Below are 27817 nucleotides of genomic sequence, written 5' to 3'. Positions count from 1 at the left end.
CCAAGCCATTCGTCCCCGTCTGGGCCCCAGTGAGAGGGGCTGAGTCCCCTCTGCAGTTCAGCGTGGAGGTTATGCGCCCAGACTCTGCAGTCGAACAGACCTGGGTTCTCATCCGGGCTTCATTCGTGGCTGTGTGGCCCTGGGCAAGCTGCTACACTTCTCTGAGCTTCAGTTTCTACATTTGAAAAATGGGGAAACAATAGCACCAACCTCAATGGGTTTGGGGGAAGATAAATGAGACCAAGCGTGTGCCGGGCCCCTTGCACGGTGGGTTCCCTGGTGGTGCTCGTGGCTCATGGGCACCCTGTTCTCCAGCACCTGTTCTTTCCATCACACCCGAGAGGGTGGGAGGAGACGAGGACAGCTGAGGGTGTGTGTTGAGGAGCATAGGATGGTGCTGTCTGGGGGGGGGTCCTTAGGGAACACCAGGTACCGTGGCATCCTCAAGTGCAGGCCCCGGCCCAGCTGAGGGGCCACGGGAAGCTGCCGGGGTGGTTCACGGCTGCTGTGCTCCAGTTGGCCCTGGGGGGAGGGGCTGCCTCAGGGTCCTGAACTGAACACACGGGAGGCCCCCGCCCACGGGCCCTTCATGAACCTTCACCCCGGACACTGGTGCTGGCCAGGGTCTTAGCTACTGAGAGTCTCTAAACCAGAACACAGACGTTTAAGCAGCAATAAGGCAGAACTTCCCGCCAGCCAGGGCTGCACAGGTGGAGAAAGAGGGGCACGAGATTGTCGGCCTGGGAAGGTTTTTGAGAGGGGCCCAAGCTCACTACAGCAGCCGGGCTGGCGGGGAGGAAAGTGCTACACTGGATGATGAGTGATGAACTTGGGACATCGCCACCCCCATTTGTCCGGTGCCTGGCTCCAGCTGAAGCCAAGCAAGGGGTTTCTCTGGCCTTGCTGGTAGGAGGGGGACGCCTCCTGGGAGAGGAGTGTGTCGGTCACCTGAGCTGCTCGGGAGTCCGAGCCCTCCAGGAGATGGGCGTGTAGGGGGAACATCACCGGAAGTGATTAATTCCCCCAGGGGCTGTGTGGACTGGTTATTTGGAGAAATATTTGTCTTTGGGGTAATTGTGTGCCTCGGGGTGTCCCAGCCTCCTACAGAGGAGTCCTCGACTCAGCATGTGCTGTAGACCCCACTCCCACACCCCAGCAAGCTGGCTCACCACCCCGACCCTTGTACCCCAGTGGGCTAGCTCACCACCCTGCCTCCTGGGTCTGGCCAGAAGACTGCCCTGGCTGTCCCTGTCCTTGCCTGGGGACTTGAGGTGGCTCATGCCAATAAAGCATGAGCAGTGTGGGGAATCCATGAGTGGGTCCAGCGTGGCCCACTCCGTGTCTGCCCAGAGGCCGGAATCAGAGCCCGAGGCTGGAGGCCGTAATGAATGTTTATTCTTTGGGATGAAGAAGGCTGGCTGGGCAGGGGACAGGGACATTCTCCTGGACTTTTCCCAGGCCTTCCCCCCCCTGCCAAAGCATCAGTGCCAAACAGACTCTTCAGATCAGAGCGCAGTAGAATTCGAGGGGTTCAGGGGACTAAATGCTCTAGGGCCTCTCACATGCATTTTCTGGGGTTCCCTGTATTTCAGAAAATGAAAACACCAAGACAGAGTTGTAAAATGTGTGGTATTCGTAGTGTGCACATTGAGTAAATTAATGCTTTTAGCTGGCATAGAACAATGAAGCATAATTGTGCTCTTCATGGGATAATTACAGGATTGGTGCCGACACTAATTTCTAGCCACCGACAGGCTGCCGGCGCTGGGCTGGGACACCTGCTGTCCTCGCTCCGTCCTGTTGCTGTGTCACCGACACAGAATGACGCCCTTCGTGAGAAGGGATCTGAAAGTTCAAGTGTCAGTGTTCCTGGCGAACGTGAGGCTGGCCGGGTCATCCGTGAGCTCCACGGGCGGGGGTCGTAGAATCTGCACTTGGCACGGGGGCGTGCGGGCGTTCCTGAAACATAAAGTACTGGCGTCGGGAAGGGCCTCGGAAGCCAGCCAGCCCTCAATTCTACAGGCCTGCCCGCCTCCCTGGGTCCCTGCTGCCACCTGCCATTTGAGACCCCCTCAGGCACCCCACTTCCTGCCCTTCCCTTCCTGTCATTTCCTGGGCTCTAGTCTTGGAATCTGTCCTCCTTCTGCACTTTCTCCGCCTCCCTCTCAGCTCCCGTCCCTGCCACCCCCAGCTCTCCCTCCCCCTTCCCGGTTCACAGCCTTCCTTTCCGGAGGGCCTGGGCTGGGGGAGGGGCTGAGAGGACCCGATGCAGGCCCTGCTCTGGGTGCAGGGAGCACAGGGCAGCGGGTCACCTGTGGTGTTGCGGTTCCTCCCCTTGCTCTGTCCTCCCTTCACTGTGCTGTCCCCTTGCTCTGTCCTCCCTTCACTGTGCTGTCCTCCCCTTGCTCTGTCCTCCCTTCACTGTGCTGTCCTCCCCTTGCTCTGTCCTCCCTTCACTGTGCTGTCCCCTTGCTCTGTCCCCAGCAGCCTCGGCCTCTTCTCTGTGGCTTCTAAGCAGCTGCTCAGCTCTGCCGAGCCACCAGGCCCCTGGGAGTGGGGGTGGCGGATGGGATGTGGGGCTGGAAGGAACTGGAAATCCGCAGCCAGCCAAGGACAGCAGCCATGGGGAGGGGAGCCCTAGCTGTGAGCTGGGAAAGGCCAGGGGATTCCAGATGCTGCCCTCCAGCTGGGCACCGCGGCCCTTGGGGCCGGTGCCGAGGAAGCTGGGACCTGCAGGGTCGTGGCAGGGCCCCGGCCTCTCAGGTGACACAGGCCTGTGTTTGGGCCTCCAAGTGCACCCTGGGCTGCAGAGCAGAGAACCCGGTCGCCCTGCACGTGAGGCCAAGACCACCGGAAGCCCTGCCCAGTGCTTCTCCCTCGTGCCTTCCCAGCACGTCAGGGACCCCTGCTGCCCCCACCCTGGCTCTCAGGCACCCTGCGGGGAGAGGGGGGCAGAGGGAAGGTCAAAAACGCCCAGCAGGACCCTGCAGAGGGTGCAGCTGGTGTGTCCAGCCAGGCTGGGCGTGAGGCTGCGGGACAGAGGGACGAGCAGGCTGGGCTTCCGGACGCGGGTGAGGAGGAAGGAGGCTGTACCCCATCCTGGAGGCTCCACGCTGGCTGAGCCCACAGGAGGAAGCCCACGGTGGGGGGGGGGGGCACACGAGAGCCAGTCCAGCCACAGCTGAGAGCAGAGTGGCTGCTGGTCATGACTGCCGGCAGGGTAACAGGCTGGTCTTTGCAGGCTGTGTGACGTTGGGCCAGTGACTTAGCCTTTCTGAGCCGGTTTTCTCCCACGCTAGATGGGAATGACCTCATTTACTGTTTGTACCTGTGAAGTTGGCACCTTTAGTTTTCCTGTTTCACAGATGAGCATTTCCACAGTCCACGGAGCACAGGTATGCTTTAGGAAGAGAGGTGACACGATGACCTGGACCCTAAACTCAGGGCCCTTCTTCTCAGGGACGCTCCAGCCCCCAGCCCCCACCTGCCTCTGCTGGGAGACCAGTGAGTGACAGCTGCCCCTCCTCCCTGGCCCCCAATCCTGGTGGGGGCTGTCAGCTTGAGGGAAGGCCTGTCGGCCTGGGCCCTCCTGGCGGGCTGTCTGGGTGCCCCTCCCTGAGCAATGACAGGGCACAAGGCACCCATGAGCGTTATCGCTAGGAAGGAGGGAAAGGAGAGGACACAGCACCCCATATGTGATTCCAGACTGCCAAGAAAATGCCTGTGCGTGCCATGCGGTCTGTGGGCCATCGGCCATCAACCCTCTGCCCCTCGACCTCGGTTAGCCACAGACAGCCACAGGGGGTGGGGGGACCAAGGGGAAGACCAAAGCCAGGGCCAGGAGCCCAGGGGGCAGGGGGTCTGAGCCGCCCCCTCCCACTGCCTGGCACCCACGCCTCTTCTCTTTAACCAACGCTCCCGGGCACCTGCCCTCTGACTGGCTGTGGGGGTGGCATGATTTGGCCTGTGCCCGCCTAGGAGGGGCTCCCGTCTTAGCTGGGGAGTTAAATACATTTCAGGGTGTGGGTTTTAACAATCACACACCTAAGCCATTTTCTTGGTCAGGTAGGAGAGTGAAGGGAGGTGCAAGAGTCCTTATCCACAGGGCCTGTGTCCTCTCTTGCCTGGGTCTGCCCACTTCCCCATGCCTGTCAGATGCCCTCTGTGATGGTAATGACAGTGAGGGTGGCCCTGTTTTAAGTGCTCACTGCACTATCTCAGTTAAATCTCACAACAAGCCTGTGAGGTAGGGACTACTGTGATCCCCATTTTGTGTACAAACTAAGACACAGAGAGGTTGAGACACTTTTCTGAAGTCGCACAGCCCACAAATGCCAGAGCTGGGATTTGGACCCAGGTCTGCCTGATTCCAGATTCTGTAAGCTCAACCTTAAGATTTGCCCATGATCCGGAAATCTTCCATGTTGCTGAGTCAGTCTGCGGGGTGGGGTGGGGCAGGGCAGCGGCTGAGCTTTGGAGGCAGAGCCAGGTGGGGTCCCAGGCCAGCTCTGCCGTGGTCACCCTCCGTGGGACCTCTGAATTTCAGTTCATGTTCTGTAAGATGGGGAGAAGATTAACTCGCTTGCTCAGCAGGCAGAGGCTGGGGATGGAGCCAGAGGAGGGAGTACAACCACTCCATAGGCTGTGCTGTACCTGCCCGTGCGGACCCAGGCGTGGATCATTTCTGCTGTCCTGGTGTCCGGGGTGGTGCCTGGCACACAGTGGGTGCTCAGGAACGCACGTTGAGGCAGAGCTGCTGGCAGCTCTAATGGGAGCTCCATGTGCCCCTGGGGGCTGCTGGCCTTCAGCACTGGAGCCCGGGGGTGGGAGGTGGCCAGCACTATGGGACTGTCACTCTCCCGCAGAACTGCCCACGGAGCTGCTACACCAGAGGGGACGTGCTGGCTCCTGCTGGCTGATCCTATGGCATTTCCTGTGGTTCAGTCCAGGACACCTGGGGATTGGCACTTCCCGGGGCTCTTGGCCGGCAGGAGGCTGGCGGGCGTGCGGGGAGCCACAGGCTCAGCTGGCACTGGCTGCTCCCCAGCCTTTCTGTCTGATTCTGCATAATTCTCCCTCTCCCGTCCCCACCACTGACCGGGCACAGCGCCCCGCATGACCCCCCGGGGCAGGCGATGCCCCAGCTGCAGGGCAGGAGGGATGGCAGGCTGACCTCGCTGGGGCTGCTGTGTTCCTCTTTCCCTAGAGACCAGGTGGTAAACTTCCGAGTGGCTGAGATAGGTTGGCCTGCCAAGCCCCAGTGGGCGGAAAGGAAATGCTTTCTAATTACCTGAGCCGTCAAAGCAGAGAAGGGTGTGAGGTAGTGAGCTGCCCGTCACGGGGATTATTCCTGCTCAGAGTCCTGTGCTCCGAGGCCCCTCTGACCCAAGGCCTAGGACAGACAGGGACCAGGAGGTCACGGGCGCCCTCCTCCTGGCCTGCACTGACCTTGCCCTTGCGAGGTTCACGTGTACGGGTGGGGACACGTGGAGGTGACTTTCCTGACTCGGTGCCCCCATCCTGCCTTAGGCCTTCCCAGCCCGCTCCTCAGAAACCTGACTGACGAGCTCGTGTTGCCACGTTTCCTTCCTACATCCCCCCCCCCCCCGACTATCTTTTCCTTCCAGTCCCCGACAGGGGCAAGCTGAGGGCACATTAATGCCAGCCAGGGCAGCACAAGGTGGAAGACAAGCCCGATGCTGCCTCCTCGCTTTGCCATCTGAGGAAAGTTACTTAACCTCTCTGAGACGATTTCTTCATCTGCTAAGCGGGGACAGTGACATCTACGTGGGAGGGTGGCTGTGAGGCACACAGGAGATCATGGGTATCAAAAGCTAAACGTGTGCCCTGCACATAGTAGGTGCCTGAAAATGCGGACCCTTTCCCCACCGCAGTGTTAAGCGAAACATGCTCCCTTAGGCCCTAGCCAGCGGGTGGGCACATCCCTTGGCATGGCTGGGGATGACCCATCCCGTCCTCTGTGCCTCCTTTCGGGAGATTCTCTAAGAATGTTCTCCATTCTCCTCCTAGCCTGTCTGTTGAATCTGGTGTGCCTGGCCCTGCTCTGGGCATGGGGTGGGGGACGTTGCAGGGGGAGTCAGGAGGGGGCTGCTCTGGGCTGCACAGGGGCCCAGGAATATCTCAACCAGTGCTGTGGGGGCACAGGAAGGACGTGGCTTCTGGCTGGAGTGGACTGGGCTTTCGGGGCCGGTGGGGGGGCGCTCTGAGAAGAGTAATAGTGATGGTGACGACAACCTCTAACGCTGATGGGTGTTTCTCTTCAGACGCGTCGTCTCACAGAACCCCCAGCAGCCCCGGGAAGTAGCTCTTCGGATTGTGCCCATTTTACAGAGGAGGGAAATCGAGGCTCAGAGCAGTTGAGAGACCAGGTCTGAGGCCACACTCCACTCCACAGAAGAAGGGGCATTTGAAGTGGGTCTTGAAGACTGCAAAACACTCCTGCCCCCAACCCTGCCCCAGCAGAGGAGGGGGAGGGGCCTTGTCAGGGCACAGGCTCCTCAGCGTAACAATAGAAATGATGACAAAGATAATAACAATAATTACAAGGACACTCAGCAGGGGTGACTCCTGTAGTAGTAATGACTGTGGCCCCTTTCATTTAAACGGGTGCTTTTAAATCCATTGCCTCACCTGAATGCGTTTGGGGACATGCCAGGAGTGCAGACCTGGGGTTTGGTTGGGTCTGGGGGCTGCACCATGAGATGTCACCAGAGGGAAGCAGCCTGTGCAGGTGAAGATTGGGAGGGGCCCGGAGCAGCTCGGAAGAGCTGGTGGGGGCAAATCCCACTGTGGGGCAGCCCGGAACTCACCCCAAGCCCCCACACGAGCCCGTCGCACTCCCCAAGAGCAGCCCACGGATCTGGGCACCTGAGAGATGGAGCAGCGTGAGCCCCACTGCAGGGCCCGGGCAGGGGTGCGGGTGGGATGCCAAGGGAGTGAGAATTCAAGGCAGCATGGTGCCCGCCTGGCGTAACTTGCTCCACTCTGGCACCGGCGAGAAACAGCAGCCCCCTCCCCCGGCTCTTCCTGGGAGTTTCAAAGCTCCTGATACCGCAGCTCTCTGGCAGCTGAGGCCAACCTGGATGGGGCGACAGGCTGAGCCTTGAAGGCAGTGGGTGGGGCTGGGACTAGAATAGGCCCCGCCCAGAGGCCAGGTGAGGAGGCCAGCAGGTGCGTCTTGCAGGAAGCCACCTTTCCCCCAAGGCCCACCCTCTAGGTACTTCCCACTCGCCTGGCACCTGCAGGGGAGTGAGACGCTGGGACTAGGAGCCCAGCACCCGCTCCAGAGAGGGGTGAAGGGAGGAGGCACGAGCTACTGAACTGAGTTTGGGGTGGGAAGGGGGCAGATCCAACTGCAGGAAGCTGTGCTGGGCTCACAGGGTCCCGACAGCCCCAGGAGAACTGTACCCTGTCTTTTCTCTCCTTCTTTCATTGTTGTGATTGTTGTTATTATTTTCTACCAAGACTCCAAATAGGGGGGTTTGTGGCCAAACTGAGACTTGGAGATGTCACCTTTTGCCCAAAGCTGGGGATTGGCTCCACAGAGCCCTCCGCCCCTTGAAAGGGCTGCGTCTGGTGGTGGCAGTCTCTGAGCGAGGTGGGGCAGGGGTCTCCCGTGAACTGGAAACGCTTCTGCCACGAGCTGGCACCCAGGGCTCAGGCCACTTGCTCTCAGGGTGTGTGGGCCGGGGTCTGGGGCCAGACGGGCTGGATTCAAATCCCAGCTCCGCCGCTTCCCGGCTGGGCAGTCCTGAAAAAGCCACTCTGTGGTCCCGAGCTTCCGTGCCCTCATCCGTAAGGCATGTATTGTGCTCCTGGTCCACATCGGGTACTGAGCTGGATGCAGAGGTGACAGCAGCATTGGGAGAGAATAAAACAGAAAATGTCCCCGCGTTCTAGAGGGAGAGATGTGCGATGAGCAGGTCCACAGTCTGTCGGTGACCAGTGCCGTGGGTTGGAACGAGGCTGGGGTCGGAGAGCAACGGGTTCACGGTGTCACTCACTGCACGCTGTGTGCCACGGGGCGGTCAGGAGAGACCTCTCTGAGAAGGAAGCGAGGGACTGGGCATACAGCAGGTATCTATGAGAGGAACGTTCCCGATCAAGAGAGCTGCAGGCTTGAGGAAGAGCAAGGAACCGAGCGTGAGGGCGTGCGGGAGGTCGGGAAGGTGGCTGGCAGACCGCACAGGCTCTGAGCGTGTGGCTGCGGCAGGGACGTGGCCTGACTTTTGTTTTAAAAGGTCCCTGTGGCTGTCGTGTTGAGGACAGACTGGGGGGGTTGGGGAGAGGATGCAGGAACCAGCCTGTTGTAAAAATCCACAAGGGAGAAACTGGTGGCTTGGACGGGGTGTGAGCCCTGGCGGAGGGGAGAGCAGCCAGCGTCTGGCGCTGTCATGATGGTGGAGCGGAAGGGACTCTCTGAGGGACCGGCTGGGAGTGTGGGGGAAGCAGGGGAGGGGAGGACGGAGCTGAGAACGGAGCTGGGAGGGCTGGGCAGGGGCAGGCTGGGAGGCAACGTGGAAGCAGGGGTTTGGCTGTGGACATGGGAATTTAACATGCCTGCCACACACCCAGAAAGACACTCCACAGACAGGTTGGGGTCTGGGATGTGGGGACGGAGGTATGGGAGTTCTGAGCACATCCATGTGGCAGGTGGAGGTCACCAAGGGGGTGGGTGCAGACAGAGAGGAGAAGGGGACCGAGGCCTGAGCCAGGCCCGGTGTGCTGGAGCCGGCTGCACTCTTGCAAGAGCCAGTGTGGGGAATCTGCCAGTGGCTGAGGGATCCTCTTCCAGTTACATGTTCCAGAACTGGTAGGTGGACCATAGAGGAGTTCAGGGACCATAGAGGGGTTCAGGGACCATAGAGGGGTTCAGGGACCCGCCAGAGCTACTGTGAGACAAACCTGAGCTGAACCTTCATGGACCACCTGGTCTCCGCGAGCCCTTGCTCTGCCTGGCGGACCACGGTGATGTTTGGGTCTCCTGGGCCAGTTCAGGGTCAGTGCCGGGTAAAACTGGAAAACTCTGATGAGTTCCTTTTCCCCAGTACACAGTCACCCTGGAAAAAAGTTTAAGTCCTTTAGAGGAAGGCTAGGAGAAGTATTAACAGTATACATTTTTGGCAGTGTACCAGGGTCCTGTGTCAAGGAGACCTGATTGTTTATTTTTTAGGAAGTTTATAAGCCCGTTGTTAAACATAGCCATTATTTAAAATTAAACTATATACACCTACAATTAAATAAACTGTATTAAAAACAAAGGTAATAATACTGAAAACTCATCACTTCCTAATTACTTTATTGCATTCCACCATTATCTATGTATGGTAGAAATAGCTCTGTAACGACGTGCTACCAGGCGTCTCTCCGAGAGCTTGTTTGGAGGTTCTAGCAGGGGAGCGCAGCCACTCGCATACCCTTGACCGAAGAACGGTCCTTCTCTATCGGGGAAGGTCGTCCTCTTCGACAGAGCATGCAGCTTTGGGAGGGACGCACGTGGAGGGGTGAGGCGGGAAGGGGACACCCACCTCGCCAGCCAGATCAGCCAAATCAACCCTGGTGATCAATGGGGTGATGATGTCACAGCCAGATGGCCCTCACATCGCACACATCTCTTTGAAACTCTGAGTTCAACGACATTGGGCTGGTCACGTGAAATCAGCCGTAGTAGGAGAGGTTACATCACAGAAATCAGCAAAGGCTACAAATCAGGGCTTCACTTATTGTTTTCTTGATTGTCCAGACCTCAGAAAGTGATGTGGAAAGGTTGAAAATGCTGATTAAACTTAAAAGTGTGTTGTGTCTGTAGTCATTACATTGCGGTTAGCACCAAAAATTAGGGAAGTACTTTCCCAGTATTATCTGATTCAGCCAAAAGTTGCTGATGTCCTTGATGAATGAGTGAAGTCTGACATGAGTCTTCATTGGTTCACTTTCACCTTGTTCATGAACACAAGCAAAAATATCAACCCACATGCACATCACGTAGCAGATTTAATGACAATACTAGGGAGAGAATTAGCAGACGGGGATGCAATTGCATTTGTCAAGTCACGGTTGGATTGCAACCACAGTTGGCTACAGTTACGAGAGTGTTCTGTGAGAATCAATGAGCCATAGAGAATTTATAACACATTTTACAATAAAAAGTAGCATATATTATACTATTATTTGCACACGGTGTGCTACACATCATTTATACCAGTAACATTTATAATAAATTATATATATGCATAAGACCCTCCCCACCGAGAGCTGGCAGTTAGACCTTTGCCAGCACTGCCTGGAATCAGGGTCAGGGCAGTCAGAGGACAGCGAGCAGAGCCTGTGTCCCAAAGTGTTTCAAGCACAGATAATTCTCTGGGCCAAGTGCATCTGACAGGTCAAGAGGAAGAAGAGGAGGGATGCTTGGATTTGGCACAGTGGTTTCCATGGCGAGGTGGGGAGGAAAGGCTGATTGGAGGCGGGTTGCAGAGGCAATGGGAAGAAGGAATTGGGCAGCGAGTTCCTGCAGGGGGAGCGAAGAAATGAGGGGTGTGGGAGGATGACTTTAGGGAGGATGACTGCATGCTGGGCACGAGAGAGTGAGAAGGGGCAGTGGGAGGGATGACCATGAGCAGGGGACGTGCGCTGGGGCAGTTTGCTCCTGGTCTCAGGAGGGCAGGTGTGGCCAGGGGCTCAGAAGCAGGTGGCCTGGGAGGTTATCGGCTCTGAATGAGAAGGGGGAGCGGGGGATGGATGTTTGGTCCTCTAAGACACTGAAAGCAAAAAGGGGCTCGAGAAATGTTGTAGCTCTGCCACGCAGTATCAAGGGTCCCTTGGGATCAGCGGTCATGAGTCCAAGCGAGCCGTGGTCAGCCGTGCGGGGCAGGTGCAGAGGGGTGGAGAGGTGGGTTTGATGTTGGCTGGGGCGTTGCCAGGCAGCATGGGAGGGAAAGGCAGGCAAAACGGAGCCGAGCACCGGAGGGACCGCAACAGGGGATGTGGAATCCAAACCGGTGAAGGGAAGAGAGAATGTGGGGGTGAGGGACAGTGAGAAGGGGAAGAGAGGATCGAGGGTCCCAGCGGGGCTGAGGGCTTGGTGGCAGTGGCGTGTTAGGAGGGAGCTGGAATGTCAGGAGGTGGTGTCTGAGTGGGTGCTAACAGGGTTGCTGTAGTGGGTGCAGTTCTTGGTAATGACACTGTAGAGGGCCCGCCTGTGGGACAGAGGGGCTGAGGCCAGGTGGAGGACAGGGTAATTGGAAGACATGTCAAGGGGCTGAGGGGCCAGGGTGCTGCCACACAATCCACGTGGCCACGTGGGGAGAAGATGGGCAAGGTGCCACATGACATGGAGGGATGAGGGCTCACCAAGAAGGTGACATTTAGGCAGGGCCCTGGCAGGGCTGAGGGAGCCAGCTGTGTGGATATCTGGGGAGGAGCATTCTAGGCAGAGGGATCAGCCAATGCAAAGGCCCCGAGGCAGGACGGCCTGGCATCTTCATGGCTTAGCAGGAAGGCCAGTGTGGCCTGCGAAAATCAAAGAGGAGGTCAGGGAGGTGGCAGGGGCAGATGGGGAGGGGCTTTGTATGCCATTGTGAGGACTTTGCCTTTCCCTGAGTTTGATGCAAACCACAGCTTTTGAGCAAAGGAGCAGCACACTCTGCTATATGCAGAATGGACTGTGGTTGGGGTCACAGGTGGGACTAGGGAGCCCCATGAAGAAGGTGCCCAGCAGTGTGGGTGAGCGGTGGTGGTTTGAACCTCAACCTTGGCAGTGGAGGTGGTCGGTCAAATGGATTTCCTGTTGAGTTAGAGGATTTGGAAGTGCCAGATTGGGAAGAGACTTGGGGATGGGGTTGGGGTGTCCACAGGTCACCATCTGTGCCCTGGCTGCCTCGTGCCCCGCCCAGGGTGGCCTCCTGGCCAGAGCCACTGCCCCACTCTCCCCAGCTCCCCACCCCACCGTGGCCCCTCTCCTGAGCACCTGGGCTTCTTCCTCTCTCCCTTCTCTGCCAGCGATGTGCCCAAGGGCGCCAAGACCTTCGGGCTCTCTGGGAGCTCCGGGGTGGAGGTCTTTGTGGTCTACAATCCCACACGGGTGACAGAACCCACAGGCAAGGCCCGCTGGCCCCTGGATGCCAAAGTGGATGTGGTCGTATCCATGGACACAGCCAGCAAGGACTTAAACGACCGTAAGGTAAGAGGCCACTTCCTCATGGTGAGGGGCTGGATCTCCCCCCGCCCCATCCAAGGTAAGAGCCCCCATGGCATGTTCCCGTTCACAAAGTGCCTCACTTAGCCAAACCCCACAACCTCACAACACATCCTCATACGACCTCATAGACGCCCAAACACACAAATCATGCCAACGCCCAACATCACACGTGTATGCAGGAGTGAAAACTCCCCCAAATGAGTCTGCCTAGTCACCCCTCAAATTCACAGACACCCTCCATTAGTCCCTGTATTCAGCCTCCACACAGACCCCACGAGGAGCCCCCTGCTCCACAGCAAAGCCCTGTGGGCACATGTGCTCGTGTGCATAGCGTCATGTGTGCGCGTCTCCCACGCCAGAGCAAGCCTTCCCTTTCATTGCCCTTCCTGAGCTCAAGTGACACCTTCCTGAGCTCAAGTGACACCTTCCTCGCCCCAGCCCCAGGCACCTGCCACACACACAGTGACTCACTGGCTGGTTAACTGGGCTCCTCCCAACAGGTCCCGCCTCCTGGCTCGCAGCTGCAGGACCGCAGGCGTGGCCGGTGCTCCCCTGTCACTGGGGCATCCTCGGGGCTCACTGGGACGACCCGGGGGCAGCACTTGGTGTGGGCTCTGGACTGTGCCGCCACTGCTCTGTGCCCCCCGCCTGTGGTGCTGGGGGTGGGGCGGGTACTGGTCCCATTTTATGGATGTGGAGTGGAAGAGTGACTGGTCTAAGTCAATGGCAACAGTCAGCTGCTCCCACTGGGGTCCGCCACACCCCTCCCACCTCCCCGCCCTGCCCCACCCTCCTCCGCAGACCTGCTCTGGGGACCGGGGTGGCTTCAGTATCTGGAGAACCCGAGGTCTCCGTGCCTCCCCTGCCTCTAAGCAGGGCTGTCGGGGTGTGTCCCCGTCTCCCCTGCCGCTTCCGTCTCTGAAGGGGGGTGCCGTGCGGCCTTAGAGCTAACTGTGTTCCCACAGGTGAAGGTCTTCTACTTCGGGGAGCCCGAGGGGGATGCCCTGGGCCACAGTGTGCTCTACCTCACTGGCGCCGGTAAGTGCCACCTCCCTGGCTCTCCCTATGTCCCCTCGACCCTCCAGGTTGGCTGTCTGAGGGTCTTAACAGCTCCCTTGGGGTGTGAGGCCCGTGGCCAGCTTCCTCCACCATCGAGGGCTTGGCTTCCTCAGAGACCTTTAATCCCTCTGGAACCACAGAGATCGAGAACCAGCAGTCCCTAGGGCCGAGAGAATCTAGAAACTTCACTGCCCAGGGGCCAAGAGCTGGACCCCAACAGACTCCCTCCACCCGAGTCCCACGTGTCCCTTCGGCCAGAGCCCAGGGAAGTCCCTAGGACCTCAGGGCTCACCCCCAGCTGCCAGTTAAGGGCCACCAGCACATGATCTAGAAGCCCAAGGCCACCAAGAGCTAGCAAGTCAACATGCTCAGACTTGTAAGTAATTCCAGAGCCAAAGACTTGGTTCTCTCCAGCTCCCAGAGCCACAAATGTCACCCACACCCAGAACCACAGGTCAGCCACAAGGGCCTCCCACGTGTTGGGTAGGGCCCCAGGGCAGAGCGTCCGGGTCCTCGTGGGCTTGGGAGGGGGTAAAGCTTGGCCCACCTGGACATTACGGGTGTGTAGATGGGGCTGGGGGAGCCCCTGGCAGCCCGTCTCTGTCCCTCTGCAGACGTTTCCCTGGACGTCGACACAGGCCGCACAGGCACAGTGAAGAGAAGCCGAGGGGACAAGGTGAGACCCTCCTGGCTACCCCAAGACTGCAGCGTGGACAGGCAAACCTGTGGGTGGTCCCGGGGTGGAGTGGGCCCTCCCTCCAGCAGGGTGATGGATTCCTAGGGCCTGGGGTGTCTGTCAGTGTAGGGAACCCATCCAGGGACAGCCAAGTTGGCACGATTCGGCATTAACTTACACCATGTGACCGACATGCTGTGTGACGGCTGGAAAACAGCTTAGGTCTCTGTTATGCTACCTTGGAATTGGGAGTGGTTCTCTTGCTGGCTGCTTTCTCTGTTTTGAGGGCTGTATTTAGACCTCTAAACATGATGGGTATTTCATAAAAAGGTGTTGAGTGACAATGAAGGGAAGAAGAAGACAGGCCTTCTGGTAGAGGAAGCTACGGTGGTCAGCCCCAGTTAACCCTGAAGAGTGAGGAGGAGGATGGGATAGGCTCAGGGCATTACCCCACAGGAAGTATCTGGAAGCTGTCCTGGATGGGATAGAGGTACAGTTTGCAGGAAAAACCCCTAGGGAGATGGCCTGGATCATAAGGCTTTGTGGACAAGGTGGGACAGGGCTGCCATGGATGGCCGTGCAGGTTGTTCACTGCACAAGGGTGCTTGGGTCAGGTGGCAGCTATGATACAAACCATGTCTGGGGGCCTGGTGCAGGGTGGCATTTACCCAGAGGGATGAACAAAAGTGCCATATAGGCTAGCAGTGGCCTTGTGCAGTCCCAAAGATCTGGGTTTGAAGGCCAACTGTGCAACCTGGGGCTCACCTCCCAGAGCCTCCCTTCCCTCTTCTGTGAAATGGGGACAGTGAGCCCTGCCTTGTACGTGTGGTGGGGATAAAGTGGAGGCGTGACAGGGAGAACGGCGACCACAGAGGCAGGCAGGGCTCCACCTATCTTTCCTGCTTCATCTTGGACCTCAGCTTGCAGGGCCCACAGGACCACGGGTGGGTGCCAGAGACGTCTGTGGGACAGGCCTCGGGAGAGTGCTGAGTTGGGGAGAGTCTCCCAGAGATTCTCCAGCCCCCCACCCCAGGTAGAGCTAAAGCCCAGCCGGCTTTCGAGGGCCACTTCTGGGTGTGGAAACACACCCTTGCTCCCCCAGTGCAATGACTAGGGAGAGCAACCGTGTACGGTTGTGCAGTTTGTTCACTGTGTAAGGATAGGGTGGCTTTGGGTCTAGAGCCTGACCTGGAGCTCCAATCCCCAGATCTATGATCTCTCTTTAAATCGTTAAGCAAACCCAGAATACGAAAGTCTCCAAGGTGACAAAGCAGCCAGCCCTGGCTGTGTTCCTGGATCCCCCCTGGGGCCCACTGACCTCGAGCCTTCTTGTTTTACCACAGAAAACCTGGCGCTGGGGCCCTAAGGGCTATGGGGCTGTCTTGCTGGTGAACTGTGACCGGGACAGTCACAGGTCCAGGCAGCCTGACCTTGCCAACAGCCAGCTGATGACGCTGGATGGTGAGTGTCACAAGGCATTGCCAAGGGGAATGGGGGGCGGGGTGGGGGTGGGAGGGGATCCTCTTGGCGGGGTGTGGGGAGGGGTGACTCAAGGGGGCCACTTTCCCCAGACCTGCAGGACATGTCCCCGATGGTGCTGAGCTGTGATGGCCCCGACGAGCTCTTCAACAGTCACAAGCTGGTCTTAGACACGTCCTTGTCTGACTCCCAAAGAGTGGGGGTCTTCTGTGCTCAGGGTGAGTGGCCTGGCGGGGCCCCTTCCGTCCTGCTCCAGCCAGTTCTTTCCTCTCCTCTCCCACCTCTCTCTCTTTTCTCCACCACCTTTTCGGAACCATCACTACAGCTTACAAACAGCCCCTCCACCGGTGCACAACACAGCACCCAGGACGGAGGTTCGACAGCTCGTCCCATTTTACAGAGAGGAAAACTGAGGCACAGGCGCATGAATTCACTGTCACACAACCAACTGGAGGTGGGGCAGGCTCTCCAACCCAGCTGTCCTGGGCACCAAAGCCCCTTCTCCTTCCACTGCCCCCAACCCCTGTTCCATCCCCTGGTCAGTGAGCGTGGACTGACTGAGCACCAAGCACCGTCCAGGCGCTGGGGAGGGGCGAGAGCCAGTGAGCCTGAGGCCCGGGCCCTGCTCCCAGAACCCGCTGTTCCACCAGTTTTGATACTAATCCAAGTCGTGGCTTTAAAAATATACCAACCCTTAATCCTGAAGTGCCTTTACAGGTTTTGATAAGTAGCAACAGGCCTCTCCCGCCCCTTCCTGCTTCCCCTTCACCCTCCTTCAAAATGACCCAGAACTCCTTGCTCCGGCCACCTGTGCCTGGCAGGAGCCAGAATGTTCCTTCGTGTGCACCAGTGGTGGAAGCGTAGGCAGAGGACCCAGCTTGAAAACACCTAGTGTGACACGAGGGCGTAAGCACAGTCTCCATAAGTGAACTGGCAACTTCTGCCATGTATGACCCCTGATCTCTCTCCGACTTTGTGGATTTACCCATCTAGATATTTCATACAAATGGAATCCTACGCTATGTGGCCTTTTGTGTCTGGCTTCTTTCGCTTGGCCTAACGCCTTCAAGCGTCATCCAGAGTGTAGCACAAATCAGCACTTCATTCCTTTTTATGGATGAACAATATTCCACCTTATGGACATATCACATTTGTTTATCCATTTATCCACGGATGGATATTTGGGTTATTTTCACCTTTTGTGCCAAGTGCTTTTATCTCTTTGTCTGGTTTAAAGTTCACATTAGCCTCATGAGAAATGTAATGTTCACGCATTTTACAGATGAGGAACTGAGGCTCAGAGAAGTTGAGTCATTGAGCCAAGGTCACACAGCTTGCGCAAGGCAGAGCTGGAGAGGAAGCCAAGTAGATCTAACCACAAAGGCGGCTCTGCCCCTGGATTCCTGGGCTGGCAGCCCCACGCCCCTGTCCCAGCACTGGCCCCTGACTCTGGCTCTCCCTAGGTGGGAATTCCCTCTCCAACTACAAGCAGGTTCTGGGGCCCCACCAGCTGTCCTACAAGATCGAGCGGCAGCGGGGGGAGCGGGAGATCAGATTCTACGTGGAGGGGCTCGCCTTCCCTGACGCCGATTTCCTGGGGCTGGTTTCCCTCAACGTCAGCCTGGTGGACATGGGGGTATGTACGGCACTGGGGGTGGGCACGAGGGCTGAGGGGCTGGGGGGGCAGCTTGGACGCTCAGGGCTGGGCAGGCTGGGGGCTGATGCCTGATGGGCTTGGGCTTGGTAGGGGTCCCTGCAGGGCCCACTGAGTCCTCATTGTCCCCTCAGACCATGCCTGCGGTGACCCTCTTCACAGACACCGTCACCTTCCGCGTGGCCCCCTGGATCATGACCCCCAACACCCAGCCCCCCGAGGAGCTGTATGTGTGCAGGTGAGGCCCCAGCCCCCTGCAGCCCCGCCAGCAACTGTGACTTGCAGAGGTAGGGGCAGGATGCTGCGCTGGGCTTGGCCCCCCCTCAGACCAACAGATCCGTTGAGGGCACCCGGGGGCAGAGCTGGGTGCAGGGCAGCAGCAGGTGGCTTGGGCCTGTTGGCCCCACCCTGCCTGAGCAGCTAAGGCCCCCCTGGGGTCACTGGCTCGAGCTCCAGCATCCCTGCCCCTGCCCTGTCCTGCTGTGGCAGCCCTGGAACGCCTTGGCTTTAGTCTGGGCAGCGGGGCCAGGCCCTGCTCAGGCAGCCAGTGGCCACAGGGGACCTAGACATGCTGTGACATGGGTACAATCCTGTGCCTGCTGAGGACGTGGGAGTCCAACCTCTGGGGCTCACTGTGAGCCCAGCGCAGCCCGGACCCTGGTCCTTCTGCCGTCTCTCAGCGTCCTGGTCATGCCCTTGGTGGAGGCTGAGCCTCGCTTGGCAGGATCCCCGCAGGCCTCCGTGTCAGAGGTCAGACCATTGGAAAGGGCCACAGTTGAGCTGGACATAAGTCAAAAAGCTGGGAAGGGTGTGGCCAAACAGGTTTGCTCTGTGTACCTGGGCCTAGGTGTGTGCAGGCATTCAAAAGGAAATCCGTTCCTCCTGCTTGCTTGCTAACCCCACCCTGACCCCTTCAGGCCAATTGTGTGGAACAGGAGTAGACAGCTGGGGCCACCTGCCCCTCACTCCCCCACTAACCAGTGAGATTCAGCCCTAGGTCACCTCTGAGGCTACCTCTCAGACTACCCGTGGTGGGTTAGGTGCCCTGCCTCTGGGCTCAACAGCCTGGGCTTACCCCTTCCCTTGTACCTGTCACCTGATACGATCTGGGGACATTATCCATCTCCCCCATCAGTCCATGGGGCTGTTGAGAGAAGGGACTGTGTCTGAACCCCTCTGTCCCCAGGGGCCCAGCACAGTGGGAATCAAGGTTCCCCCTGCCCTTGGCCACAGTCAGGGGCCATCAGCATGCCCCCCTCTCTCTGTCTAGTGTGATGGATGCTCATGGCTCAAATGATAAATTCCTGGAAGACATGTCTCACCTGGCATCGAAAGCCAACTGCGAGCTGATCATCTGCCCTCGGATTGAAAATCGAAATGACCGCTGGATCCAGGTGGGCACAGAAACAGGCTCAGGAAAGAGGTGGGGGTGCCCTGGGAAGCTGTCAGCTGGGCTTGGGCAAAGGGAGCCCTGCACGGGCCCCTGACCGGCCAGCCTGGGGGCCGGCACCCTTGGGGGAGGCGTCCCTGCTGCCCACGTTGGCCCCAACCTCTGCGGTCTCCCACCAAACCCGGACCAGAGTCCTTCCCGGTCGGGATCCCAAGAGGCCTCAGCTCCACCTCCGCCCACCCCCCAGTCTTGGGGAGCATCTGCTGCCCCGCCCTGCCTGTCCCGGGCCTGGAGAGGCTCGCTCTGCTCCGAAAACCACCCTGAGCTCACTGTGGCTTTTTCACCTCTCCCCTCCCAGGACGAGATGGAGTTTGGCTACGTTGAGGCCCCGCACAAGTACTTCCCCGTGGTCTTCGACTCCCCCCGAAACAGAGGCCTGCGGGATTTCCCCTATAAGAAGATCCTGGTAGGGCGCAGGGCAGAGTGGGGAACCCGGGCGGTTCCTCTCGTGGGAGCCCCTGGCGAGGCCTCATCTGGGCCTGGTCCTTTAGGGCCCAGAGACCAGGGAGAGGGGCAAAAGGACGCGGGAGGTGGCACATCAGCAAACTGGGGAGTCAGTGGGCCATGTGGGCGGGGGATGCAAATGACATGCAAACCACATGTAAATAGGTAGCAGCCATGATCGCCCCTATTGTGGGAGGGGCAGGACAGCCAAGTTGTCCCAGGTAAGGGGCCTGTTCCCCAAGGAGGGGTCAGCACAGTGGCCAGCCCTGGGGCGATGAGACTGCCTGCTGGGGGGCGGGGAACGCTCCCTTAGTGAGCCCGCGTGGCTCCTGTTTCTAAGAGCTGGGGCCTCTGTTCAGGTATCAAGTGTTTTCTGACCACCTGCCGCATGCTGGGCACTGTGCTACTTCCTGTGCACAGGGTGGCAACAGCAGCACTCGCCACCAAGTGTTGAGTTCCAGGCACTGTCCCCGAGCTTCCCACGTGTTACCCTGTGTAATCCATGGGCACTCCTGCGGCTAAGTGCCATTAGTTATTATTAGTTAGTTCCTCTTTATGGGTGAGGAAACTGAGGCTTGGGAGGTTAAGTAACTTGCATGAGGCCATGCCGTGAGGCTGTACCACATTTGAGGCGGGCACAGTGTCTCTGCCTGTGTACCAGTTCCCACTGCCCCACCACTGGGACAGTGCAGGGAAGGTCCCAGTACACGGAGCAGGGACCCTCACCCAGCCTGGAGGGCCAGGTGACAATGAACCTTGCAGGTGAGTGCATCAACAGGGGCCAGTGTTTGGGATGGGGAACCCCAAACCCCAGGATCGACCTGTAGGTACCAGGGGATTTTTCACTGATTTCTGCTTTCATCTGAATTATTTCTCAACATCTACTTTCTTTGGGTTTAATTTGCTGTTCTTTTTCTAGCTTCAAATGGAAGCTACGATTTTTCAGCCTTTTCCCTCCCTAATAAATACACGTGTTGGAGCTCCGGCAACCCCCAGCTTCCCGCAAGATTTAATGTGCTGCCTTGCTACCACCCTTCACTGCAAAATATGGCCTAATTTCCACTCTGATTTCTTCTCTGACCCATGGGTTCTTTACATGTGTGTTGCTTAATGTCCACACATTTGGGGATGTTCCAGTTATCTCTCCATCATTGACTGTACTTTCCGCGGTGCTTGGAGCCTAGGGCCACCACCCTTCACTGCAAAATATGGCCTAATTTCCACTCTGATTTCTTCTCTGACCCATGGGTTCTTTACATGTGTGTTGCTTAATGTCCACACATTTGGGGATGTTCCAGTTATCTCTCCATCATTGACTGTACTTTGCGCGGTGCTTGGAGCCTAGGGCCGATTTGTAGCACGTGGGTGGGGGTGGTTTTCCAGTCACAAGGTGCCAGGGGGTGGGAATCCTCCAGCACCATCCCCCCCACTCTAAGAGCTGCCTCATCCTGTCCTAACTGACCCCTCCTTATTGGGGTGGGGGCCTTGCTGGTCCTTCCCTAGGGTCCTGACTTCGGATACGTAACCCGGGAGATCCTGGCCGCTGGTGCCTCCAGCCTAGATTCCTTTGGCAACCTGGACGTGAGCCCGCCCGTCACGGTGGGCGGCATGGAGTACCCCCTGGGCCGGATTCTCATCGGCAGCAGCTACCCCAAGTGAGAGGCCAGGGCGGGAGGGTGGCGGAGGGCTCGAGGGGCCGAGGGCAGCATCCACCCTCAGTGTTCCCTCACCATGGACGTGGTTCCCCAGTCTGTGAAGTGGTGTTAGCTTCCTGCATGCAATCCTAGAATCAAGAGACTCGGAGTCCAAGAATCTCAGAGTCAATCCTAGCACTCTGGGAGGCCGAGGCAGGAGGATCACTCAAGGTCAGGAGTTCAAGACCAGCCTGAGCAAGAGTGAGACCCTGTCTCTACTAAAAATAGAAAGAAATTAGCCGGACCACTAAAAATACTGAGAAAAAATTAGCTGGGCATGGTGGTGCATGCCTGTAGTCCCAGCTACTTGGGAGTCTGAGGCAAAAAGATTGCTTGAGCCCAGGAGTTTGAGGTTGCTGTGAGCTAGGCTGACGCCATGGCACTCTAGCCCAGGCAACAGAGCGAGATTCTGTCTCAAAAAAAGAAAAAAAAAAATCTCAGATTCAAAAGGTTATAGAATCTTAGGAGGAAACTCACAAACTAGTAGCCTGTGGTCTTTTGGCCCACCTAATGTTATAAGCTAATTAGTCACCAACATTGTGTATGTGTGTGTGTGTGTGTGTGTGTGTGTCAGGCTCATATAAACAGCCAGATTTCTGGCTTCTCTTGAAAAATCAGAGAAGCCGGGGTGGTGAAGTGTGATCTGGCACAGTGACAGGGGAATGGACTTGTTGACTTCTCCCACTAAGAAGTCAAAATAGTTGCTGTCCTAACAATGGCTTAAAAGGGCCCCGAGATCACCAAGTGACCTGGCTGTAGGTGAGCAAGTGATTGGCCAGGATGGCCGAGTGACAGAAGTGAGTTGGAGGGCCCCACCCTGGCCTGCCATGCTGGGGCAGGGAATGCAGTATTGCGGGTTTAGTGCTCAGATGGGTGATAGTACCTGCCGAATCCTCACCAATGTGTCCGCATCCTGCCTGCAGGTAACCAAGGAGTGGGGTGTGCAGTATAGGATCCTGGTGGGGTCCCCTGCTTCCTGCCTGGAGGTTATGTCTGCCACAGGCCCTGGAGGTGACCTTCCTGTTTGTGGGGGATTAGCATGGAGCTGAGGTGTGCCCCAACTTGCCCCCATGCCCTGGCTGACCATCTGGTCTGTGGCCCAGAGGGGTTGGGCAGTGCTGAGAAGGTCACACAGCCTCACGGGGTGAACTTGGCGGCAGCCTCAGTGCTGTGGGTCAGGTAAGTCGAGGCTTCCTGCCGCAACCCAGGCACGTAGGCAGGTGCCCAGGCAGGGTGCCTGGGGCTGAGTTTGGCCAGTGTGGGCGGAACGTGCTCACCCTGCTGGTGACTCATGCCCAGACACTACTGTGGGGCGGGATCCTACGCACACCCCTGGGGCTGAAGGGCCTTGAGGCCTGAGGGCAGTCTTTCTGTGATGCAGGGAGGGACCCACGAGGAAGGAGCACAGGCTTTGGAATCAGATGGACCCGGGCTCGAGTCCCGGCCCTACCACTTACTAGCCATGTGATTTTGGGTGTATCACCTAACCAGTGTTGGTGCTCAATTAATTCATTTGAACGTATTTCTTGCATGTTGAAGGTACTGATGATATATCGGTGAACAAAACAGATACATTTTAAATGAACAAATTATTATATGCTCCATGACTCAGTTTCCTCATCTGTAAAATGGGCCTGATAAAATCCCTGTCCTAGCTACATAATCAGCATGGCTGGGGATAAAGAATTCTTGTAGGCCGGGTGCGGTGGCTCACGCCTGTAATCCTAGCCCTCTGGGAGGCCGAGGCGGGTGGATGGCTGGAGGTCAGGAGTTCGAGACCAGCCTGAGCAAGAGTGAGACCCCATCTCTACTAAAAATAGAAAGAAATTATCTGGACAACTAAAAATATATATAGAAAAATTAGCCGGGCATGGTGGCGCATGCCTGTTGTCCCAGCTACTCAGGAGGCTGAGGCAGTAGGATCGCTTAAGCCCAGGAGTCTGAGGTTGCTGTGAGCTAGGCTGACGCCACAGCACTCACTCTAGCCCGGGCAACAAAGCGAGACCCTGTCTCAAAAAAAAAAAAAAAAAAAAGAATTCTTGTAAACCACCTGCTGAATGCTTAGGTATCATTCACCTGGCCCCCTAGAGTGAGTCTGCTTTGAAGCAGCTTAGAACCCACTGGACAAAATTTATTGACCACCTACTATGTGCCACACCCATAATGCTTTTCTCAGATTACCTCATTTAATTCTTACCACAACCCTCTGAAGTTGGGACTCTTACAATCCCCCTTTTATAGACGAGGAAGCTGAGGCTCAGAAAAGTGCAGTTATGTGCATTTGTTCATGCATTCATTTACCAATTCAGTAAATATTTATCAAGACTTCCTGTATGCCAGGCCTGGGGCCCACTGCTGGGGGATGCAGAAATGACCAAGGAACTAGCCCTTGGGAGTTTACAGTCCAACGAGGGAGACGGGCAAGCAGTTGCACCCAGTGGGGTCAGAGACGGTCACATATAATCCTGTGCGAGGCGTCAAGAAAGGCTCCTTGGGGGCAGCAGCTACCCTGATGCGTAATAACAGACGAACAGACTTTGTGCAGGTAAAGCAAGGAGCAGAGCGAGGTGGAGTGCACGCGAGTTCTGGGCAGAGGGAACCTCTGAGAAAATGCCTGGAGGCCAGAGACAGTGTGGCTCAAAGGCAAAGCAGAAGCAGCTTGGTACAGGTGGCGGGTGGTGGGGAGATGGGTGGGGACAGACCGCCCAGACCTTAGGTGGAAGGAGGCTCCTACAGGTCCAGGTAGGGGGAGAGCTTGGGGAGCCTGCGGCCACTCTGCACAGATGCCTCAGGAGGCTGCTGTCCCCTCCAGCCGCCTTGGCACCTGGTCTCAGTGGCAAAGAGCTCAGATGATGCAGACTCGGGAATGAGAAAGGGCTCTTTGTGTCCCCAAGGACTTTGCTCTTGTCTCTGACCTGGTGGTCTCCTGCCCCAGTCTCTGGATCATGCCGGACACATGTACATCCTTACCCGCCCACCCCACCAGCCTCTCCAGCCAGCGAGCCTTCCCTCTGCACAAGGCTGCAGAGGTCTGTTCCGGGAGCTCCCAGGCACAGAGCAAGGGCCCCGGATGGGAAAGTGAGGGGTCTCCAGTGTGGTCGTGCCCTGCTCCACTGCCTGTTGCATTGAAAATCAGGGTTAAGTTTCCTTGGTGGACAGATGGGACCCTGAGGTTCAGAGAGGGATACCTACTTGCCTAGGACCACACAGCAAATTAGTGTTCTAATCAGAACATAGGTCTCCTTCTTGGCCCCAAACTAAAATTTAGTACCATAGGCGCTGTCCTGTGTTCCTGTCTTGGCTTCTGACCTTAGCAGTGAACAAAGCAGACAAGTTATGTCCATTCTAGCAGGGAAAAACAGACAGTAAGCAAACAGAACACATAAGTAAATCATATAGTACATGTGATGAATATGTGCATATAGTATGAATGCATGAGCAAATGCTTACAACTTCACTTTTCTAGGCCTCAGCCTCCTCATCTGTAAAATAGGGATAGTAATAGTGCCAACCTCATATGGCTGTTGTAACAATTAAACCAGGTAACCTAGGTAAAGCACTATGTGTGTGGCACATAGTAGGTGATCAGTTAATTTTGTTCAAGCCTTGGGGAGAATCTGACATTTAAACAAAGCCTTGAAGGAAATAAGAGAGTTAAGCCTGGGTGCGGGGCCTCACGCCTGTAATCCTAGCACTCTGGGAGGCCCAGGCGGGCGGATTGTTTGAGCTCAGGAGTTTGAGACCAGCCTGAGCAAGAGCGAGATCCCCCTGAGCAAGAGCGAGACCCTGTCTCTACTAAAAATAGAAAGAAATTATATAGACAGCTAAAAAAATATATATATAGAAAAAATTAGCCGGGCATGGTGGCGCATGCCTGTAGTCCCAGCTACTCGGGAGGCTGAGGCAGAACGATTGCTTGAGCCCAGGAGTTTGAGGTTGCTGTGAGCTAGGCTGACGCCATGGCACTCACTATAGCCCGGGCAACAGAGTGAGACTCTGTCTCAAAAAAAAAAAAAAGAAATTAGAGAGTTAAAGCTGTGGCTATTTAGGAAGAGAATGTTCTAGGGAGTGAAAACAGTCTGTGCTAAGGCCCTGAGGCAGGAGCATGCTGGGGACATTAGAAGGACAGCAAGGAGGGGCCGGAGCCAGGAGAACAAGGAGGGACGTGGTGGGGAGTCAGGTCAGAGAGGGTGGCGGAGCACACTTCAGATCGTGACCTGGAGCTGGTATTGTACGTGTATCACGGCGTCACCAGGAGGATTAAACAAGATGCTGAGAGTGAGGGGGCCTAAGGCAGGCACACAGTAGGTGCTCAACAAATGCCCAGTCCCTTCTCCGCTGTGGCGGGTTCCCTGCCCTCTGTGCCCATGTTTAAGACGTTCGTTGAGCAATTCCGCCCCCTGGTGGTGGCTCTGATGATGGCTCAGAGACAGGGTCTGACGCCTCCCGGGCTGGAGTAGTGTTGTCCACCCCCTGCCCCCGGGCGGTGGGCTGGAGGGTGTCCCAAGGAGGGATCCTCCCCTTCCCCAGCCCCGTCTGGTTCTGGTTCCTGCTGCTTTCTTCTCGTGAACGACCTCCGAAGTCTAGTTCTTCTCCCCACAATCTCACTGTTTTTAAAGAAATCCTTTAAAATTGCCAACACTATATGAAAGTAACAGAAGCACAAGGAAAATATTTCCCATGATCCCCTCCCCCGAATTCAAAGGAGTGTTGTCATTGTCACTGCTTGTCGGGTCTCCCTCTGGTCTTTGTGGAGGGCGTATTCACGTTTATGCAGGTCGGGGACTCTTACACACAGGTGCAAAGGCGTTCGTATCATTTGCAAATGTTTTCTGAGCCTCTAGTATATGCGAGGTGCTGGGGACACAGCAGAGAATTGTTTGGACAGAAACCCCTGCTGTTGTGGGGTTTACATCCCAGGGGGCTGTGAGACAATAAATAAGATGTAGGTGTGCCAGATGGTACCCAATGCTGCAGGGAAAAAAATAGAGCCAGGAAGGGGGCTGGGGGGCTGTTGCAATTTTCAAAGTCCTCATAGAGAGAGAAGGTGAGATTTGAGTTAAATCTGAAGGAGGTAAGAGAAGAGGCCATGGGGCTATGGGGAGTTGGCAACATTCCAGGTACAGAGGACAGCAGGTGCAAAGGCCCTGAGGCAGGGAAGGGACAGCAGGAGGCCAGTGTGGCTGGGACTGAGCAAATGAAGAAGGGAGTGGCAGGAGGTGGCGGGGAGGAGGCCGGGTCAGGAAGGCTGTGCAGGTCTGGAAAGGGCTTTGCGTTTACTGTGAGTGAGACGGGGGTGGTGGCGGGTTGCTAGCAGAGGAGAGACATGATCTGACGGATTAAAAGCCTCCCTCTGGTTAGACTGGGGGAAGTACAGGGTGAAAACAGAGAGACAGGAAAAGAGACAGGCCGCTGCTGATCCAGGCAAGGGAGGTGTCAGCCGGCCAGGGGGTGGCAGAGGCGGAGGGGAGGAAGCTCTGGATTCTGTCCTTGGTTTAAGGCAGAGCCACCAGATTAAATGCAGGCCGGGGAGCTCATTCATATGTCCTTAAGCTGGACAAGCAAGGACAAGAAATGTGATCGTTTTTAAATAAAATATATTGGGAAAAAAATCTATATAGATAGTATGTGTTTGTGCCTTTCCTAGGTGGCCAGGGAAAGGTGGAAACGCCCAGAGCGTAGTAAGGCACTCTGACTTTTGACAAGCCACCTCTTTTGTGAAATGGGGACACTGTCTTGCCAAAGGCAGCGTCAGGGGGTCCCTCCCACGCACAGGTGGCATTTAGTAAATGTCTTCTCCCTCTGCTGAGGAACTCCAGTCTGGCCCCATTGTCCCCTGCTCTAAGCGCCATCTTTCTATGTCACCCCCTCCCTTCCCTCCCCCTGCCGGCAAAGGGTGTCTTGAATATCCCAGGACCTCATTTCCGGAAGTCCCGGGTATTAGGGGTGCTGAGCGCAAAGGGCCTGGGGCAGTGGCTTCCAGCTCCGCACAGGTAAGAAGCAGAGGCCTGTCCATGTGCAGATTCCCGGCCACGTCCCCAGAGACTGTGGGGTGTAAGGGCGCCCACCCCCTGCCGGAGTCTGAGTCCCATGCAGTCGAGGCCCCACACTGCGGGAAACGCTGGGCTGAGGGAGCGGCTCACCAGGTCCCTGTCATTTTTTGAGCAACAGGCTGTGTGTCCCTTGAGTAAGGAATCGACCTCTGAGTGCTGGGCTGCCAGATGAGGGTCTTCAGTTCCCTTTGGCAAATGGAGCTCTCTCTGTTGACTCCTTTGGGTGGGGGGAGGACCCTCCTGGCCTTGAGGAGGCTGTTTGGGGTTGGGGAGGGGTAGACGCTCTGGATGAAGAATATGTTTCTGGGAGCCCTTGGGGGCAGGGGGTCCTAGCTTGTGCCTGGCACTCACTGTGGCAGCTGGCACAGGCCTGGCCTATGGTAGGTCAGCACCATCTCTTCCTGGGGCAGGACCCCTCCCCCAGCCCCCACCCCCACCTCCAGCGCCCTGGCCTTGGCTTGGGCTTCGAACTGCTGGGCTTGGAATCAGGGAGGTTGGCCCGGTCACCTTTCAGCCGCGTGGCCCCGGCTAAGTCACTCCAGCTCTCCCCGCGCAGAGAGTTGTCGTGAGGCTTGTGGGGGGTGCACACAAGGGATGCCAGCGCACGGGAGGTACAAGGTGACTGCCCACTCTCCTCCCCGGCCAGGTCCGGCGGGCGACAGATGGCCAGGGTGGTGAGAAACTTCCTGAAGGCCCAGCGGGTGCAGGCGCCCGTGCAGCTCTACTCGGACTGGCTCTCCGTGGGCCACGTGGACGAGTTCCTGTGCTTCGTGCCCACCTCCGACCGAAAGGTGCATCCCTCCCTTCCTTCCTGCCTGAGCCACCTTTGCCCCTGCCTGACCCGATGGGATGAGACAGGGCGAAGCCACCTGGACCAGCTCAACCCTGTGCCCAGAGCGAGCTCGGGGTCAGGACACCCTGGGGTCAGGCCATGTTAATGGGGGAGGGGGGCTACTGGGAGGCGGCCGAAGCTCAGGCCAGGAAGGCTCCCATTTGCTCACTACTCCTTGCTCATTCCCACACTTACTGCCTGTTCGCTTGAACCAAACCCCTCAGCCAAGGGCAGGGAATGACATTGATAATAATTGGTA

The 27817-nt window shown here is 57.1% G+C and overlaps 1 protein-coding gene across 1 annotated transcript in view; it reads left to right on the top strand.

The window, feature by feature from the left end:
• PADI1 (peptidyl arginine deiminase 1) overlaps positions 1–27817 on the top strand; it is a 36730-nt gene that overhangs the window by 1696 nt on the left and 7217 nt on the right. Inside the window, exons 2-12 of the mRNA XM_045548595.1 lie at positions 12019–12199; positions 13183–13255; positions 13891–13952; positions 15296–15413; positions 15524–15649; positions 16895–17067; positions 17220–17323; positions 18356–18479; positions 18834–18941; positions 20483–20634; positions 27373–27517. Of these exons, the coding sequence (XP_045404551.1) occupies positions 12019–12199; positions 13183–13255; positions 13891–13952; positions 15296–15413; positions 15524–15649; positions 16895–17067; positions 17220–17323; positions 18356–18479; positions 18834–18941; positions 20483–20634; positions 27373–27517 (1366 nt within the window). The remainder of the gene's footprint in view (positions 1–12018; positions 12200–13182; positions 13256–13890; positions 13953–15295; positions 15414–15523; positions 15650–16894; positions 17068–17219; positions 17324–18355; positions 18480–18833; positions 18942–20482; positions 20635–27372; positions 27518–27817) is intronic.

This window comes from Lemur catta, chromosome 3 (genome assembly GCF_020740605.2).
Source record: "Lemur catta isolate mLemCat1 chromosome 3, mLemCat1.pri, whole genome shotgun sequence".
NCBI classification, from domain to species: Eukaryota; Metazoa; Chordata; class Mammalia; order Primates; family Lemuridae; genus Lemur; species Lemur catta.
Note: the sequence above shows the minus strand (reverse complement) of the source record. Positions and strands in the feature narration are given on the sequence as shown.